This window comes from Oncorhynchus mykiss, chromosome 1 (genome assembly GCF_057628025.1).
Source record: "Oncorhynchus mykiss isolate SJ-2025 chromosome 1, ASM5762802v1, whole genome shotgun sequence".
NCBI classification, from domain to species: Eukaryota; Metazoa; Chordata; class Actinopteri; order Salmoniformes; family Salmonidae; genus Oncorhynchus; species Oncorhynchus mykiss.
In genome coordinates, this window is record NC_143022.1 from 21,143,067 (window position 1) to 21,160,349 (window position 17,283).

Consider the following 17,283-nt stretch of genomic DNA (forward strand, 5'->3'; position numbering starts at 1 on the left):
ATCCCACCTAGAGCCTTAAAAAAGGGTTTGGCTACATCCCGGTTTACATAGGCTTCATTGTACAAATGATGTGACCTAACAGTATTATATGTGTAAAAATCTACAGGTAAAACAAAACAAAGGGTGCTCCCTAGTATTCATCATGGAATTACTTGAAATGTTGTGACATTTATTTTGAGCTAAAAAAGGTGAATTTCATAGGAGTTGAATGTCAAATCAAAAAAAGTTTTGATTGGATATACACTATATAAACAAAAGTATGTGGACCCTTCAAATTATTTGATTCGGCTATTAAAGCCACACCCATTGATGAAAGGTGTATAAAATCGAGCACACAGCCATGCAATCTCCATAGACAAACATTGGCAGTAGAATGGCCTTACTGAAGAGCTCAGTGACTTTCAACGTGGCAACGTCATAGGATGCCACCTTTCCAACAAGTCAATTCATACAATGTCTGCCCTACTAGAGCTTCCCCGTTCAACTGTAAGTGCTGTTATTTTAAAGTGGAAACGTCTAGGAGCAACAACGGCTCAGGCGCAAAGTGGTAGGCCACACAAGCTCACAGACCGCCAAGTGCAGAAGCACATAATGTGTAAAAATCATCTGTTTTCGGTTGCAACACTCACTACCGAGTTTCAAACTGCCTCTGGAAGCAACATCAGCACAATAACTGTTTTTCGGGAGCTTCATGAAATTGGTTTCCATGGCCGAGCATCCGCACACAAGTCTAAGACCACCATGCGCAATGCCAAGCGTCGGCTGGAGTGGTGTAAAGCTCACCGCCATTGGACTCTGAATCACGCTTCACCATCTGGCAGTTGATGGACGAATTTGGGTTTGGCGGATGCTAAGAGAACACTACCTCCCTGAATGCATAGTGCCAACTGTAAAGTTTGGTGGAGGAGGAATAATGGTCTGGGGCTCTTTTTTATGGTTTGGGCTAGGCCCGTTAAGGTGAAGGGAAATAAGCTACAGCATACAATGACATTCTAGACGGTTCTCTGCTTTCAACTTTGTGGCAACAGTTTGGGGAAGGCCTTTTCCTGTTTCAGCATGACAATGCCTTGTGCACAAAGCGAGGTCCATACAGAAATGCTTTGTCAAGATCGGTGTGGAAGAACTTCACTGGCCTGCACAGAGCCCTGACCTCAACCCCCTCGAACACCTTTGGGATGAATTGGAACGCCGACTGTGAGCTAGGCCTAATCGGCCAACATCAGTGACCAACCTCACTAATGCTCTTGTGGCTGAATGGAAGCAAGTCTCCGCAGCAATGTTCCAACATCTAGTGGAAAACCTTCCCAGAAGAGTGGAGGCTGTTATAGCAGCCACGGGGGGAAGAACTCAATATTAATGCCCATGATTTTGAAATGAGATGTTTTTGACGAGCAGGTGTTCACTTACCCTTTGTCATGTAGTGTCTAAATATTTGTGTTCATGTAGGCTATTATACTGAACAAAAATATAAACGCAACATGCAACAATTTCAAAGAATTTACTGAGTTACAGTTCATATAAGAAATCCATCAATTGAAATATATTCATTAGGCCCTAATCTATGGATTTCACATGATTGGGCAGGGGTTGCAGCCATGGGTGGACGTGGGAGGGCATAGGCCCACGCACTTGGGAGCCATGTCCAGCCAATCAGAATGAGTTTTCCCCCACAAAAGGGCTTTATTACAGGCAGAAATACCAACACTTTACATGTTGCGTTTATATTTTTTGTTCAGTATACATCATTACCTTATCTCCTGACATAGTAAAACACTTCAAGATGGAGGGGAGAGTCCTAGAATTCTTTTAACTTTTGGCTCGATGCCTTGGGCTCACTGCTCTTGGCAGATCTTTACTTATCTTACCAGGACTGCAGTCTCTCTAGCCAACTTCGCTTATCAGTTCTAGTTACATGGTGCATTTAGACCACATCCACTGTGCCACTCACGCAGTACACTATTTAGGATGAAAATAAAGTGGCATTACATTTTGATCTATCTACAGATAAATAATTGCCAGTAGCTGGTTTAAATGTAAATGCTTTCAAGAGTCAACAGTGTTTCCCCTATATTCATTTCGCAGCCATGCACCGCTTAAGACCCCAGGAAGACCCGAGCCGCCCACAAGCGTCTCTTTGTTTGTGCCCGCAAGCTTGAGTAGCCCCCTACAGCAGCTAAGAATTACAGCCCGCTGATCACAATCAACAAGCCTCCCTTCCTGGAGGATGAAAAGAGCCGTTCAGCCCCTCTAACTTAGCTATAAATGTGACACTATAGCCAGCAAGCTACCAACCCTCCACAATGTTCTTTTTACAGTGGTTGCGGTTCCGGATTTTCTGGAACCCATATTTGTTTTACTAAACATTTCTACATATGTGCAGGATCATCTGCGCACTTCCCCCTCCAAGTTTCAGCTGCTGCTCAGTGTTCACTCACTCTGTGACACCGCTGCTGCTTGTACATGAAGAACTACACTACCGGTCAAAAGTTTTACAACACCTACTCTTTCAAGGGTTTTTCTTTATTTTTACTATTTTATACATTGTAGAATAATAGTGAAGACATCAAAACTATGAAATAACATATATGGAATCATGTAGTAACCAAAAATGTGTTAAACAAATCAAAATATATTTTATATTTGAGATTCTTCAAATAGCCACCCTTTGCCATGATGGCAGCTTTGCTCACTCGTTAAAGATTTTTTCTTTAACGAGTCAGATGCAAAGGATTTACTTCAGACACCCAACAAGGCCCTCATCCCAATTATTCACAGGAGAAAGAGACAGAGATATTGGGGACGTAGGTCTGGGTGCCTTGTAAGGATCCGATGGCGAGTGTGTAATCTGCCTTTACCATCGGTCCTATTAGACAACATGCAATCATTGGATAATAAAATAGACGAACTACGAGCACATATATCCTACATTAAAAACTGAAATATTTTATGTTTCACCGAGTCATGGCTGAACGCCGACATGAATAACATACAGCTTGCGGGTTTCACGCTTTTTTCGGCAGGATAGAACAGCTGCCTCCGGTAAGACAAGGGGTGGGGGTCTGTGTATATTTGTAAACAACAGCTGGTGCACGAAATCTAAGGAAGTCTCAAGGTTTTGCTCACCTGAGGGAGAGTATCTCATGATAAGCGGTGGACCACACTATTTACCTAGAGAGTTTTCATCTATATTCTTCGTAACTGTCTATTTACCACCACAAACCGATGCTGGCACTAGGACGGCACTCAATGAACTGTGTACGGCCATAAGCAAACAGGAAAACGCTCATCCAGAGGTGCCACTCCTAGTGGCTGGGGACTTTAATGGAGGGAAACTTAAATCAGTTTAACCTCATTTCTACCAGAATGTTAAATGTGCAACCAGAGGGAAAAAACTCTAGACCACCTTTACTCCACACACAGAGACACGTACAAAGCTTTCCCTCGCCCTCCATTTGGTGGCAAATCATACCATAACTCTATCCTCCTGATTCCTGCTTACAAGAAAAAAAATAAAGCAGGAAGCACAAGTGAGGGGTCAAATGAAGCAGATGCTAAGTTACAGGACTGTTTTGCTAGCACAGACTAGAATATGTTCCAGGATTCTTCCGATGACATTGAGGAGTACAGCACATCAGTCACTGGCTTAATCAATAAGTGGATCGATAACGTCGTCCCCACAGTGAATGTACGTACATACACCAACCAGAAGCCATGGATTACAGGCAACATCCGCACTGAGCTAAAGGGTAGAGCTGCCGCTTCCAAGGAGCGGGACTCTAACACGGAAGCTTATAAGAAATCCCACTATGCCCTCTGACGAACCAGGCAAAGCGTCAATACAAGACTAAGAATGAATCATACTACACCAGCGCCGATGCTCGTCGGATGTGGCAGGGCTTGAAAACTATTACAGACTACAAAGGGAAGCACAGCCGCGAGCTGCCCAGTGACACGAGCCTACCAGACAAGCTAAATTACTTCAATGCTCGCTTCAAGGACTGTAACGCTGAAACATGCATGAGAGCATCAGCTGTTCCTGACAACTGTGTGATCACGCTCTCCATAGCCGATGTGAGTAAAGCCGCTGGGCCAGATGGATTACCAGGACGTGTACTCCGAGCATGCGCTGACCAACTGGCAAGTGTCTTCACTGACATTTTTCACCAGGCCCTGACTGAGTCTATAATACCAACATGTTTCAAGCAGACCACGATAGTCTCTGTGCCCATGAACACTAAGGTAACCTGCCTAAATGACTACCGACCCGTAGCACTCACGTCTGTAGCCATGAAGTATTTTGAAAGGCTGGTCATAGCTCACATCAACACCATTATCCCAGAAACCCTAGACCCACTCCAATTTGCATAGTGCCCCAACAGATCCACAGATGATGCAATCTTTATTGCACTCCACACTGCCCTTTCACACATGGACAAAATTAACACCAAAGTAAGAATTCTATTCATTGACTACAACTCTGTGTTCAAGACCATAGTGCCCTCAAAGCTCATCACTAAACTCAGGACCCTAGGACTAAACACCTTCTTCTGCAACTGATCCTGGACTTCCTGACGGGCCGCCCCCAGGTGGTAAGGGTAAGTAACAACATATCCACCATGCTGATCCTCAACCTGGGGGCCCCTCAGGGGTGCTTGCTCAGTCCCCTTCTGTACTCCTTGTTCACTCATGACTGCATGGTCAGGCACGACTCCAACACTATCATTAAGTTTTCAGATGATACAACAGTGGTAGGCCTGATCACCGACAATGATGAGACAGCCTATAGGGAGGAAGTCAGAGACCTTGTGGTGTGGTGCCAGGACAACAACATCTCTCTCAGCGTGATCAAGACAAAGGAGATGATTATGGACTAGAGGAAAAAGAGGACCAAGCACCCCATTCTCATCGACGGGGCTGAAGTGGAGCAGGTTGAGAGCTCCTTGGTGTCCACAGCAACAACAAAGTATCATGATCCAAAACACACCAAGACAGTTGTGAAGAGGGCACGACAAAGCCTATTCCCTCTCAGGAGACGATTTGGCATTGGTCCTCAGATCCTCAAAAGATTCTACAGCTGCACCATCGAGAGCACTGGTTGCATCACTACCTGGTATGGCAACTGCTTGGCCTCCAACCGCAAGGCACTACAGAGGGTAGGTAGTGTGTACGGCCCAGTACATCACTGGGGCCAAGTTTCCTGCCATCCAGGACCTCTATACCAGGCGGTGGCAGAGGAAGGCCCTAAAAATGGTCAAAGACTACAGCCACCCTAGTTATAGACTGTTTTCTCTACTAGATCCAAAAGACTTCTTAACAGCTTCTACCCCCAAGCCATAAGACTCCTGAACAGCTAATAAATTGGCTACCCAGACTATTTGCATTGACCCCCTCCCTCCCGTACGCTGCTTCCACTCTCTGTTTATTATCTATGCATAGTCACTTTAACTCTACATGTACATATTACCTCAATTACCTCGACTAACCGGTGCCCCTGCACATCGACTCTGTACCGGTAGCCCCTGTATATAGCCTCACTATTGTTATTTTAATGCTGCTCTTTAATTATTTGTTACTTTTCTTTTTTACTTATCTATTGTTTACGTAACACTTACTTTTCTTAAAGCTGCATTGCTGGTTAAGGGCTTGTAAGTAAGCATTTCACTGTTGTATCCGGCGCATGTAACAACAAACATTTGATTTGATTTGATATAGTTACAATAGAAGTGCCCATCCAAAAAGGCTCAAGGTCATTGGCCACAGATAAAATTACGGCAAATCACGTTGTATGTACAGTAACTTTGATTGGACTGATCATGTCAACATCATATTTTCAAAATCTTAGCTACGAGTCATCATCATGAATCAAGTCGACAATCATTTTTAATGCTTGTCATATGAAGAGAAATAATGAAGAGAAATTACAGAAAAAACGTAGTTGTGTTCATCGGCCATTGGACATAAACATTCCACAACAAGTTGGAAATCACAAATTCAACAATGAGTGGTTTGGAAGGAATTAGTGACAGAGGCTAACTGCAAGCATTTCAATGCAATCACTAGCCTGCTATTCAGTAGAGTGGCTGTATGGTCCCAAATCTGTGATTAAGGGGCTCTTTTCCAGGTTTTAAATGATAAGCATTCAACATTGGTCATGGTGTCAATGAAGCATGAGTGGTGCCGTACTCAAAACAACTGTTAACTCGGAACTGCGAAAACTTGACTTCAGTGAGTTCAAGACAACTGGGAAGTCGGGAATAAACGAGCTATGACTGGGAAAATACGTTTTGAACGTTCATCCAACTCCGAATTGTAAATCTGGCCTCTTTCTAGATATACGACCTGAAGACCAATGATGTCATCATAATTCAACCTTGTTTTTTTTTCCAAGTTCCCAGTTGTTTTGCCCACGAAGAACCGTCGCGCCACCTTCCAGTTCACATGAGCACAGCATAATAAGGTGAGTCCAAAAATGCATTGTATGCTGCTACATGAATTATGTAATATGCCAGGGAGATATGTATGCTGTAGCTAGGAAATTAATACTAAGTGTATGTTGTGTAATAAGATGTTAGTAGCCCATGTGCCTCACCCTAATAATTTGGTCTATTTACCACACTTACTTTCACCTACTGTTCTGACTTAGTGGTGCACAAGTAGCCTATAACCTGTTTTAGAGAAATGTAATCATTGAATATTGTAAAAGCTTTCATTGTCTGCTTACTATGTAAAATTATGTAAAATCTTTCATTGTCTGCTTTATTTATCCTACGGTTCTGACTTGGTGTACAGGGAGAACACTGTAAGAATGGCCCATGTTCTGAATTCTGTCGCTGTACATTTCAAAAGTGCTAAACAAATAGTTATATTGACTACGTCCATCCTAGCTCGCTCATTAATGTCTTAATCTAAATTACGGATGGCCTCTTATCTGCTTGTCGTCCCCTTATGCCATAGTTTGTACATCTCAATTGTCATTAGAAACCACATTTGTTTAAGCAAGTCAGCCATATCAGCTATGTTTGCTTAAAAGGCAGTAAATGAGGCTAAATTAACTATTTCGCTGCCAGACAAGGCTCCGCTGATAGCCAGGTGTAGCAGTGGTAAGATGTTGGGACTGCTGTTGGGACAGCTTTATGTAGGCCCTAACAGTTGGTGGGCACCGTTTGTCACCGTTATAGTGCAATTAATATATTGTTTAGTGTTGTGCTGTGGCTTAGCTGGCATGCATCCCAATATGTATTTGCTAAATCGCCACTGCTTAAGTATCAAAAGTAAAAGTACAATTCATTTCAAATTCCTTATATTAAGCAAACGAGACATCACAGTTTTCTTCAAATTTGACAATTTTCCTGTCAAAATGAAAGGTATACTTTTGGGTGTCAAAAATATAAATAGTAAAGTAAAGTACAGATACCACAAAAAAACGACTTAAATAGTACTTTCTTTAAAGTATTTTTACTTAAGTACTTTACACCACTGCTATGTAGGCAAGCTATATGTATGTAGCATATCAACAAGCAAAACACAGACAGGCAGTCAATAGTAATTTAATGCGCAAACATTGGCTATTGGGAGGCAGAGTTCTCTGGATATATGGCAGCATAACTATAAAGATGACATAACACAAAACACTGATAGTTTTGCCACAATACAATGTGTAGACAGTCTTGCTTGTGCTACAGCAACATCCATTACAACAGACAGACTTTATAATATATAGGTTTTTGGAATGTTCTTTCAAATCGCCGGCAAGTTATTTCAGCTGTTCAGAAATATGAGGCAGAGACATTGGCTACATCATCATGTCGATCAAATTGGTTGAGGGTTCAGAGGAGGTTGAGAAAAGCATAGAGTAAAGAGAAAAACTTGAATGTGTGTGCAAAATAACATGCACAGAAAGTGATTTGTATCCTTAGTTTTGAGAAAGAAGTTTCCAGAGGGCGGTATGAGGGTGAAAACACTTTTCTGAGCCTCTGCTTTCTTTTGAATACACAAGTGTGGTTGAAGTAAAAAATACTGACATTTAGTCCTTCAAAGAGTACTAAAGTAGTACTACTTAAGCAGTACTTTAAAGTATTTTTTCTAAAGTACTTTACACCACTGGGGTTAGGGGAGGGTTTGGCCAGGGTAGGCCGTCATTGTAAAATGAGAATTTGTTCTTTAGTAAGGAGTTTTGGTGTCTCTGAGGGGTCTTTGGCTTGGTTAACTAAATACCTCTCTCAAAGAGTGCAGTGTATAAAGTCAGAAAATCTGCTGTCTCAGCCACTGCCTGTCACCAAGGGGAGTACACCAAGGCTCGATCCTAGGCCCCACGCTCTTCTCAATTTACATCAACAACATAGCACAGGCAGTAGGAAGCTCTCTCATCCATTTACATTTATATTTATATCCCTCCCAGGATTGTGTATACAACAAAGCTTTCTTAGTCTCCAACAAGCTTTCTCTACAATTAACCTTCTTCTGAACACCTCCAAAACAAAGGTCATGTGGTTTGGTAAGAAGAATGCCCCTCTCCCCTCTAAAGTTAAATCTAGACTTGGTTTCCTCTATCGTAATCGCTCCTCTCACCACAGCTGCCAAACTAACCCTGATTCAGATGACCATCCTACCCATGCTTGATTACGGAGACGTAATTTATAGATCGGCAGGTAAGGGTGCTCTCGAGCAGTTAGATGTTCTTTACCATTCTGCCATCAGATTTGCCACTAATGCTCCTTATAAGACACATCACTGTACTCTATACTCCTCTGTAAACTGGTCAACTCTGTATACCTGTCGCAAGACCCACTGGTTGATGCTTATTTATAAAACCCTCTTAGGGCTCACTCCCCCCTATCTGAGACATCTACTGCAGCCCTCACCCTCCACATACAACACCCGTTCTGCCAGTCACATTCTGTTAAAGGTCCCCAAAGCACACACATCCCTGGGTCGCTCCTCTTTTCAGTTCTCTGCAGCTAGCGACTGGAACGAGCTGCAACAAACACTCAAACTGGACAATTTTATCTCAATCTCTTCATTCAAAGACTCAAATATGGACACTCTTACTGACAGTTGTGGCTGCTTTGTGTGATGTATTGTTGTCTCGACCTTCTTGCCTTTTGTGCTGTTGTCTGTGCCTAATAATGTACCATGTTTTGTGCTGCTACCATGTTGTGTTGCTACCATGTTGTTGTCATGTTGTGTTGCTACCATGCTGTGTTGACATGTGTTGCTGCCTTGCTATGTTGTTGTCTTAGGTCTCTCTTTATGTAGTGTTGTGTTGTCTCTCTTGTCGTGATGGACACTCTTTCTAAAAAGTATCTGCCCAAATTGTTGCAACCCTTATTACTAGCCTGTTCAACCCCTCTTTCGTATCGTCTGAGATCCCCAAAGATCGGAAAGCTGCCGCGGTCATTCCCCTCTTCAAAGGGGAGACACTCTAGACCCAAACTGTTATAGACCTATATCCATCCTGCCCTGCCTTTCTAAAATCTTCGAAAGCCAAGTTAAAAAACAGATTGCTGACCATTTTGAATCCCACCGTACCTACTCCACTATGCAAACTGGTTTCCGATCTGGTCATGGGTGCACCTCAGCCACGCTCAAGGTCCTAAACGATATCATAACCGCCATTGATAAAAGACAGTACTATGCAGCAGTCTTCATCGACCTGGCCAAGGCTTTCGACTCTGTCAATCACCGCATTCTTATCGGCAGACTCAATAGCCTTGGTTTCTCAAATGACTGCCTCGCCTGGTTCCCCAACTACTTCTCAGAGTGTGTCAAATCGGAGGGCCTGTTGTCCGGACCTCTGGCAGTCTCTATGGAGGTGCCACAGGGTTAAATTCTCAGGCAGACTCTTTTCTCTGTATATATCAATGATGTCACTCTTGCTGCTGGTGATTCTCTGATCCACCTCTACGCAGACGACACCATTCTGTATACATCTGGCCCTTCTTTGGACACTGTGTTAACAAACCTCCAAATGAGCTTGAATGCCATTCAACACTCCTTCCGCGGCCTCCAACTGCTTTTAAATGCTAGTAAAACTAAAGCGGTATGACGGCTACGTGGTCCCATGGTGTTTATATTGGCGTACTGTTGTTGGTACAGATGAACGTGGTACCTTCAGGCGTTTGGAAATTGCTCCCAAGGATGAGCCAGAATTGTGGAGGTCTACATTTTTTTTTCTGAGGGCTTGGCTGATTTCTTTTGATTTTCCCATGATGTCAAGCAAAAAGGCACAGGTACACCTCCAATTGACTCAAATTATGTCAATTAGCCTATCAGAAGCTTATAAAGCCATGACATCATTTTCTGGAATTTTCCAAGCTGTTTAAGGGCACAGTCAACTTAGTGTATGTAAACTTCTGACCAACTGGAATTGTGATACAGTGAATTATAAGTGAAATAATCTGTCTGTAAACAATTGTTGGAAAAATTACTTGTGTCATGCACACAGTAGGTTTCTTAACAGACTGGCCAAAACTATAGTTTGTTAACAAGACATTTGTGGAGTGGTTGAAAAACAAGTTTTAATGATCCAACCTAAGTGTATGTAAACTTCTGACTTCAACTGTATATCTCCCTCTCTAACTTTAAGCATCAGCTGTCAGAGCAGCTTACCGATCACTGTACCTGTACACAGCCAATCTGTAAATAGCACACCCAACTACCTCATCCCCATATTGATTTGTATCTTCTTGCTCTTTTGTACCCCGGTATCTTCACTTGCACATCATCATCTGCACATCTATCACTCCAGTGTTCATGCTAAATTGTAATTATTTTGCCTTTATGGCCTATTTATTGCCTTACCTCCCTAATCTTCTACATTAGCACACACTGTACAATGATTTTTCTATTGTGTTATATTGACTGTTCGTTTGTTTATGTGTAACTCTGTGTTGTTGTATGTGTCGAACTGCTTTGCTTTATCTTGACCAGGTCGCAGTTTTAAAAGAGAACTTGTTCTCAACTGCCCTACCTGGTTAAATAAAGGTGAATTAAAAATATATTAAAAAGTTATGTGTTTTTTTTTTTATCCCAGCAGCCGTCCCTGCTGGGGCCCTTTTGGTAGGCTGTCATTGTAAATAAGAATTCGTTAACTGACTTTCCTTGTTAAATAAAGGTTAAATTAAAAATAAATAAATGAACTAAATTGCCTAGTTAAATAAAGGTTCAATTAAAATAAAAAGAATAGCTGGACAAATGCTAGAAACATTTCTAGTAGTCCTACTGCTTTCACCGATCTTGTCTTTTCGGGAACAGATAAAGGGGAGAATAAAAGGAGAGGAAGCCAATGTAGACTGTTGAGATGCATCCCCTGAGAGTAATAGGAGAGAGGTGGTGGAGGTGCTGCTACTGGCTAGCCCTCCTGCTGCTGTAAAAAGGTGTTAGGAATGGATGAGAAAGACAGAGGTTCCTCCTCTCTGAACTTCTCCTCCAATGGGTTTTGAGAAAGGAGGCAAGGAGAGAGGACATGAGTATGCTATTAAATTTGTCAGAGGAGTTTGTATCCCTTTCCGCGCATGTATTGAACTGTTTCATCCAACAGTAGGTTCAACAGAGGATCAAAACCCTTCAGGACACCACTGGCTGTGAACGATTGTCAGTGAATACAATTACTGTTTGGAATTGAGGTGCATTGACTTTCAAAAACATGAATGACCAGTCCTAGGTCAAAATAGCTGCGACAATTACCTTCTCATCCTCCCTGAAATTTCACTCGGATTGGTATGTCAATATATTTTGAAAGGTCAAATATACTTCTTACCTTTATGCTGCAGAGGAAATAACTTATGAATTGACAATGTGTCACGTGTGGATTGGAAACATGCTAGCTCTGGTCCAGGGTGTTATGTGTGGCTTGAGCCTCGACTTCAACGGCCTGCATATTTCGATTAATATAACTGATATCAAATCAAACGACTATCATCAATTTAACGTATGCGTATTAATTTAATTTGCTTGTGATAGCCGTCGCTACTATGCTCCTATTTAGCCGTAGTCATCAAATTTCTGACCACCTTTTGCTTGGCAATACTCCTCATTGTTGATTAGGAATGCACAGGTGTCTTATAAACCTCTGTGGCCAGTTGCAGGTGGTACTCCAAAAAACGGAATATTCTGAAAAATATTTAATCTAATTTTTGCACCACAGGAGGAGGTTCCTCGCCACTTTAGCTGCTGGAGATCTGGCGTTTGGCATCTTTGCAGGAACTAGTCATTTGTAACACCTCGATCACACCGACAGTGTTATTGCGCAAAATGGTAGAGCCTCATCGGGATATGTAAGCAACATAATTTCAACATTCGCCTTCCGCTACCATTTCTGTCAAGCCGTCTACGCATACGTCCAATTTATCCAATGTATGCAGCACACAGAACGTGGTTTATATATCTTTCTGAATATATCCTCCTTATTGGAGTTCCACCTGCAACTGGACACAGAGGTTTATAAGACACCGGCCCCTTCCAAATCGAGAACAAAGAAAGTATCACCAAGTAAAGCTTAGTCGAAAATATATTTACAGCTAATAAACAGCATATTAGATATGCAGCTGAGGTTCGAGTTTACATGGCTACCCTCCATAGAGGATTTTTTTCTAATTATGTTTACTGACTGGCTTTAATATACTTTCGTTACTCGCAAACATAAGTGTTGCAGGAGTGCTGACCAACTTATTTAAGTATGCGCAAGTTGTCATTTGTCCAAAATACGAAATAAACTACTTTCGAGCACTCTGGTTGTCGTCAGACTAGCTCTTGTCCATGCGCACACAGCTCGTAATGCAGATCCGACGCATGCCCATGGGCCTGCTCGCACATTGCGTCGAATTTCGTCAGAACTTGAGCATATTTTACTTTGGTGAGTAAAGATAGAGGGCATTGAAGCAGACTCAAGCCACATGTAATGCCATGGAGCAGAGCTAGAAATACAATAGTTGGTGGTTAGGTGTCTCTATCTAGTCGGAATGATAAGTAAAGACTACAAAAATATTTAAAAGTTGAACCCTTTACAAAATGTATGGAAATTAGCTAAATTATTTTTGTTTATTCATTCAAACAAGACGAACAAAACACGAACTCCCAGCCATTTTCGCTGTTCCGTAAATTCAGTGACAGTTTGACCTGATTAGTCCTCCAATCTGACGTTTTTTGTGTGTAGTTGAGACCATAACAATAGAATGTTCTATTAATAATAAAGAGGTGTTTTTTCCATAGTCTAAATATGTTTCATAGAAAAAAACGGACCCGATATTTATTAATTTCCCTCTGTGCAGAAATCTCTCATGTTCGGCAAAGAGCAGGGGTCACACGCAGGGGCTACAAAAATAAATGTAAATTGATCATTCTCTGTTTAACACATAAAGCTGCGATTTATAAAGGAGCCAATGTTATAATTCAATGTTATTACATGGGTCTTTACAAACCCCTTTCACCCACAACAAATAGTTTGGTATGCCTGCGGTCTGGTTGGCACATAGGCCACAGTTATATTTAGCTTGTGTTTTGCAAACTGACCTGACCTATTTTCCCCATTGGTAGCCAACAGAGAACCAGAGAAAGGTCGCACCAGAGAAAGTAAGACGAGGGGAGGACCGTGGCTGTTGTGACATGGCCTGCAGAAATCCAGAGCTGGTGCCGTATACTGTAAGAGCAACACCTTCTCCTGTGTTATGCCCTGATAACGATAGTTCCAACGAGGAGGCTGAGATAAATGTGATGATACCTGACACAGTTCTTCACATAGAGACAGAATCCTTCTTTGTGAACCGTCAACAGCTGGCTCTTCAGAGCCCCTATTTCCGTGCACTTTTCTATGGCGGCGGCAGAGAGAGTGGCAAGCGCCACATTGAGATCAAAGGTGTGGGTGCGGACCAGTTTCGTGTTCTGATGGAATACACCCAGACATCCAAGCTATCTCTCAGCAGAGAAAATGTCCTGAGGATCCTAGAGACAGCAGACTTCCTCCAGCTGGAGAGACCCAGGCTCCTATGCTGCAAGTTCCTGGAGAGAGAGCTGCATCTAAGCAACTGCTTGGGTATGATGTCCTACGCTTGGCAGCTGGGATGCCGGGAGCTCTACACAGCAGCACGTGAGGTGGCTCTAACCCACCTACCTGCTATCGCCACAGAGGAAGACTTCATGTATCTGTCTAAGGAGAGTGTGGCGGACCTTCTTGCCAGTGATAAACTATTTGTACCCAGGGAGGATCAAGCCTTGGAGATGACCTTACGCTGGGCAACCTTTGACCCCAGTCGGGAGGAGGACTTCATGGAGTTGGTGGAGCTGGTGCGACTAGAGAGCCTGTCTCTGCCCTACATCACTGATCTGCTTACCAGGCTCAAAGGGTCTGACCCACAAGCCAAACTCATCTGTAAACTGAATGACAATTTTCCTACTAGCTGGTCTATGGGCAGGTCCATACCTCGGGCCAGCGAGACACTGTACATACTCGGAGGGCCCCATGACCAGGACAAACAGTCTCTCTACCAGTTTTACCCCCACAGTGGGAGATGGCAGTCCCATGCACCACTTCAGAGGAAGAATCTCACACAGTACTCTGTGGCAGCAGTAGGTAATGATTTGACAATTTGACTCCCTTTCTGAAGTTAAACACCCTTTCTTATTCTGAATAAATTAAGTCAGCTGAAGTGATCTATGAACTTACTATCAGTACGCTATCGGGAGTATGTATACTTGAATAAGCCATAGGAGTCATAATTCAAGTAATTTATGCCAGGCTCTTGTTTCTTCCTCTCCCAGGAGAAAACATTGTAGTCACCGGAGGAAACTTCCGTGATGAGATCTTTTGGTACAGCGTGGACTGGGTGCGGATATTCCAGTGTGGGAACCAGCGCTGGGTGGATGGCCCTCCGCTGCAGAAGTCCAGGCACAGCCACTGCTCTGTGGGCCTGGGGCAGGAGCTGTACGTCCTGGGGGGCACCATGGACGAGGGGCCTGTGGCCCACGTGGAGAAGCTGCCGCTGGGAGCACAGGTCTGGGAGGATGTCAGCCCCATGGTGCGGGCTGTGGATAGGGCTGCCACCGTTGCTCGTGATTTGTGTATCTATGTCGCCTGTGGACTGGATGAGAATGGGGAGGTGTACAGTGGCATTCAGAGATACCTGGTGAAGGAGGACCAATGGGACGTGGTCACCTACTCCCCTCTGCCCAGGTAAGTGAAATCAGAGCTTGCACTAGTTCTGCTAGGTTGAAAGTCATGGAACTAGCTAGGTTGCATCAGACTTTTGTCTGGGGCAGGTTCCTTATAAAAATAGATTTATGTCCCGTAGGTATGACCTTCTTGCAACAGTGCTCAACGGGGCCCTCTATCTCCTGGGAGGTCAGGCATTGCGGCTAGATGTGGAGACAGACGAATGGACAGTTCTAGATGAAGAATGTCTGGACAGAAAGTTCTTTGGTGGCTGCACCACAGTCAATGGGCAGATCTACCTGCTGAGCGAGCGAAAGATGAACAAAGCATTCCCCAACATGGTACTGATGGATCCTTACATCGACACCTGCATGGAAATAGACAATGCCATACCCTGTCCTGTGCCTCTCCGTGGCTGTGTTACCATGCGCTTGGCCACATGACACTGGTGAGTTGCCAGTAATCATTTAGCAGTTCACATCCTTCTCACCAAATCCCTCTCCCCAATATAAGAGATATTCTATTGAAATGGTCAGACACTTATCAGCTATTGATTTTGCTTTTGAATGGAAAGGTACAAACACATTTATCAATAGTTTGATAAAGGTTATTTATTGATTTTGTTGAACTGGCCAGAGTGAACAAACGTATGTGTGCATTCAGAACAAGACTAGTTATGTGTTATTGCCATTTGTATCGTTGCACTAATAGAACTTGTAATAAAATAAACATCCAATAATCATGATGGAAGGCCCAGTGCAGTCAAAAATGTGATTTCTCTGTGTTTTATATATGCAGTACATTTCCACACTGAGGTTGTGAACATTTGAAAATGCTGATAATGCCCTTCATCCCACCAAAATAGTCAAACATTTCAGGCGGTCTTTTCAAACAGTTCTTACACTAAAAAGGGAATTATCATAATTTTCACAATTTCACAGTTAATAGACCAATAAGAAAGAGTTCCAAACCTCTCTGCCAATAACAGCTAGTTTTCAGTTTTCCCCTTCCCACTCAGACCACTCCCAGACAGTTCTAGCTAAATTCTTGATTTGAGAAATTGCTCTTTGCTAGGAAGATATATTTTTTTTAATGTTTTTGAGCATAACAACTAACTGTGAACTTTAATACCTTCAAAACAAAGCAACTGTTTTGGTTATGCAGAGGTTGTTGATTCTGCTCCTCACAAGTCCTCACTGTCAGCCCTAGCTATGGAAACAACATGTCCCTAGTATAACATAAGGGTGTAACACTGGTGTTACAGTACAAAAGCAGCATTAAGAGAGTGAGGCACACCTAGACCCTGGTAACAACATTGTCAGTCTCAAAGAAGTGTGTTCCTAACCTGGTCCCAGATCGGTGTGTGCTTTAGTCATCCCATGTGATTATCGCTGTCATTGCATGACAAGCTCATACAGATCTCTTATTCCAGTGTGAGATAGAGATGATTGACACGTCTCTGGGCAAAAGAGTAATTCCAAACCCCCATCTTTTCACAGCACAGTAGTATCATGTCTTTAGTGCTTGAACATTTTGTCAATCTAATGACATCACATTTTTGCAAAAACTCCTATAACCAATATGAGTAGTAAAATTGAATCGATTGAGACATTCCAGTTATAGATTCAGACAGAATCTAAAACATTGTCATATTTTCTAACAAGTGCTTGTGACAAAGTATTAAAGTTCAGTAGCACAGAGTAAAACAACCTGTTGGTGAAACATGCTGCAAACGCCTCTCTGTTGTCACAGGGATATTCATATAAAACAATTATAGAAAAACCTTATAAAATGTTAAATGCCTGGTCATGACGCTGCTCCATAAGGCAGAATTTCCTGCCCCCCCCCCCCCGCCCCGCCCCGCCCCGCCCCAACGAATAGGCATGTTCTCATTTTCTTCACTAGAGGGCGATATCACAATTCTAACAAGGAATATGGCCAGTATGACAAATTGATGACAAAAATGAGAATGCTTGGGAAGTTTGTATAAATTGTCAGCTAAAACCACAAAGCCCCATAATGAAAAAAAAGAGTTTTAGACATTTTAGCAAATGTATTAAACATTTTAAAAAACGGATCACATTTACTTAACTATTCAGCCCCTTTACCCAGTACCTTGTTTAAGCACCTTTGGCAGC

General features: G+C 42.7%; 1 protein-coding gene across 3 annotated transcripts; it reads left to right on the top strand.

The window, feature by feature from the left end:
- The first annotated feature begins 11,451 nt into the window (after positions 1–11,451).
- Positions 11,452–15,887, top strand: LOC110504002 (kelch-like protein 23). 3 transcript variants are annotated; one of them, XM_021582934.3, is made up of 5 exons: positions 11,609–11,718; positions 13,534–13,638; positions 13,771–14,566; positions 14,755–15,166; positions 15,285–15,887. In XM_021582934.3, exons 2-5 carry the CDS (start codon positions 13,603–13,605, stop codon positions 15,586–15,588), a joined length of 1,548 nt encoding a protein of 515 aa, XP_021438609.3. In that variant the 5' UTR covers positions 11,609–11,718; positions 13,534–13,602; the 3' UTR covers positions 15,589–15,887. The 3 variants fall into 3 exon arrangements, with proteins under 3 accessions (XP_021438453.3, XP_021438540.3, XP_021438609.3); XM_021582778.3 differs by having other exon boundaries at positions 11,452–11,718; positions 13,534–14,566; XM_021582865.3 differs by having other exon boundaries at positions 11,489–11,624; positions 13,534–14,566.
- The last annotated feature ends 1,396 nt before the right edge of the window (positions 15,888–17,283 follow it).

What these genes read in the sequence shown, in the direction of transcription:
- LOC110504002 (XM_021582778.3), top strand. Translation starts at nt 13,603, where the DNA reads ATGGCCTGCAGAAATCCAGAGCTGGTGCCGTATACTGTAAGAGCAACA. An exon ending in GTACTCTGTGGCAGCAGTAG is followed by an intron (nt 14,567 to 14,754) that starts GTAATGATTTGA and finishes TTCCTCTCCCAG; the next exon opens with GAGAAAACATTGTAGTCACC. An exon ending in ACCTACTCCCCTCTGCCCAG is followed by an intron (nt 15,167 to 15,284) that starts GTAAGTGAAATC and finishes TATGTCCCGTAG; the next exon opens with GTATGACCTTCTTGCAACAG.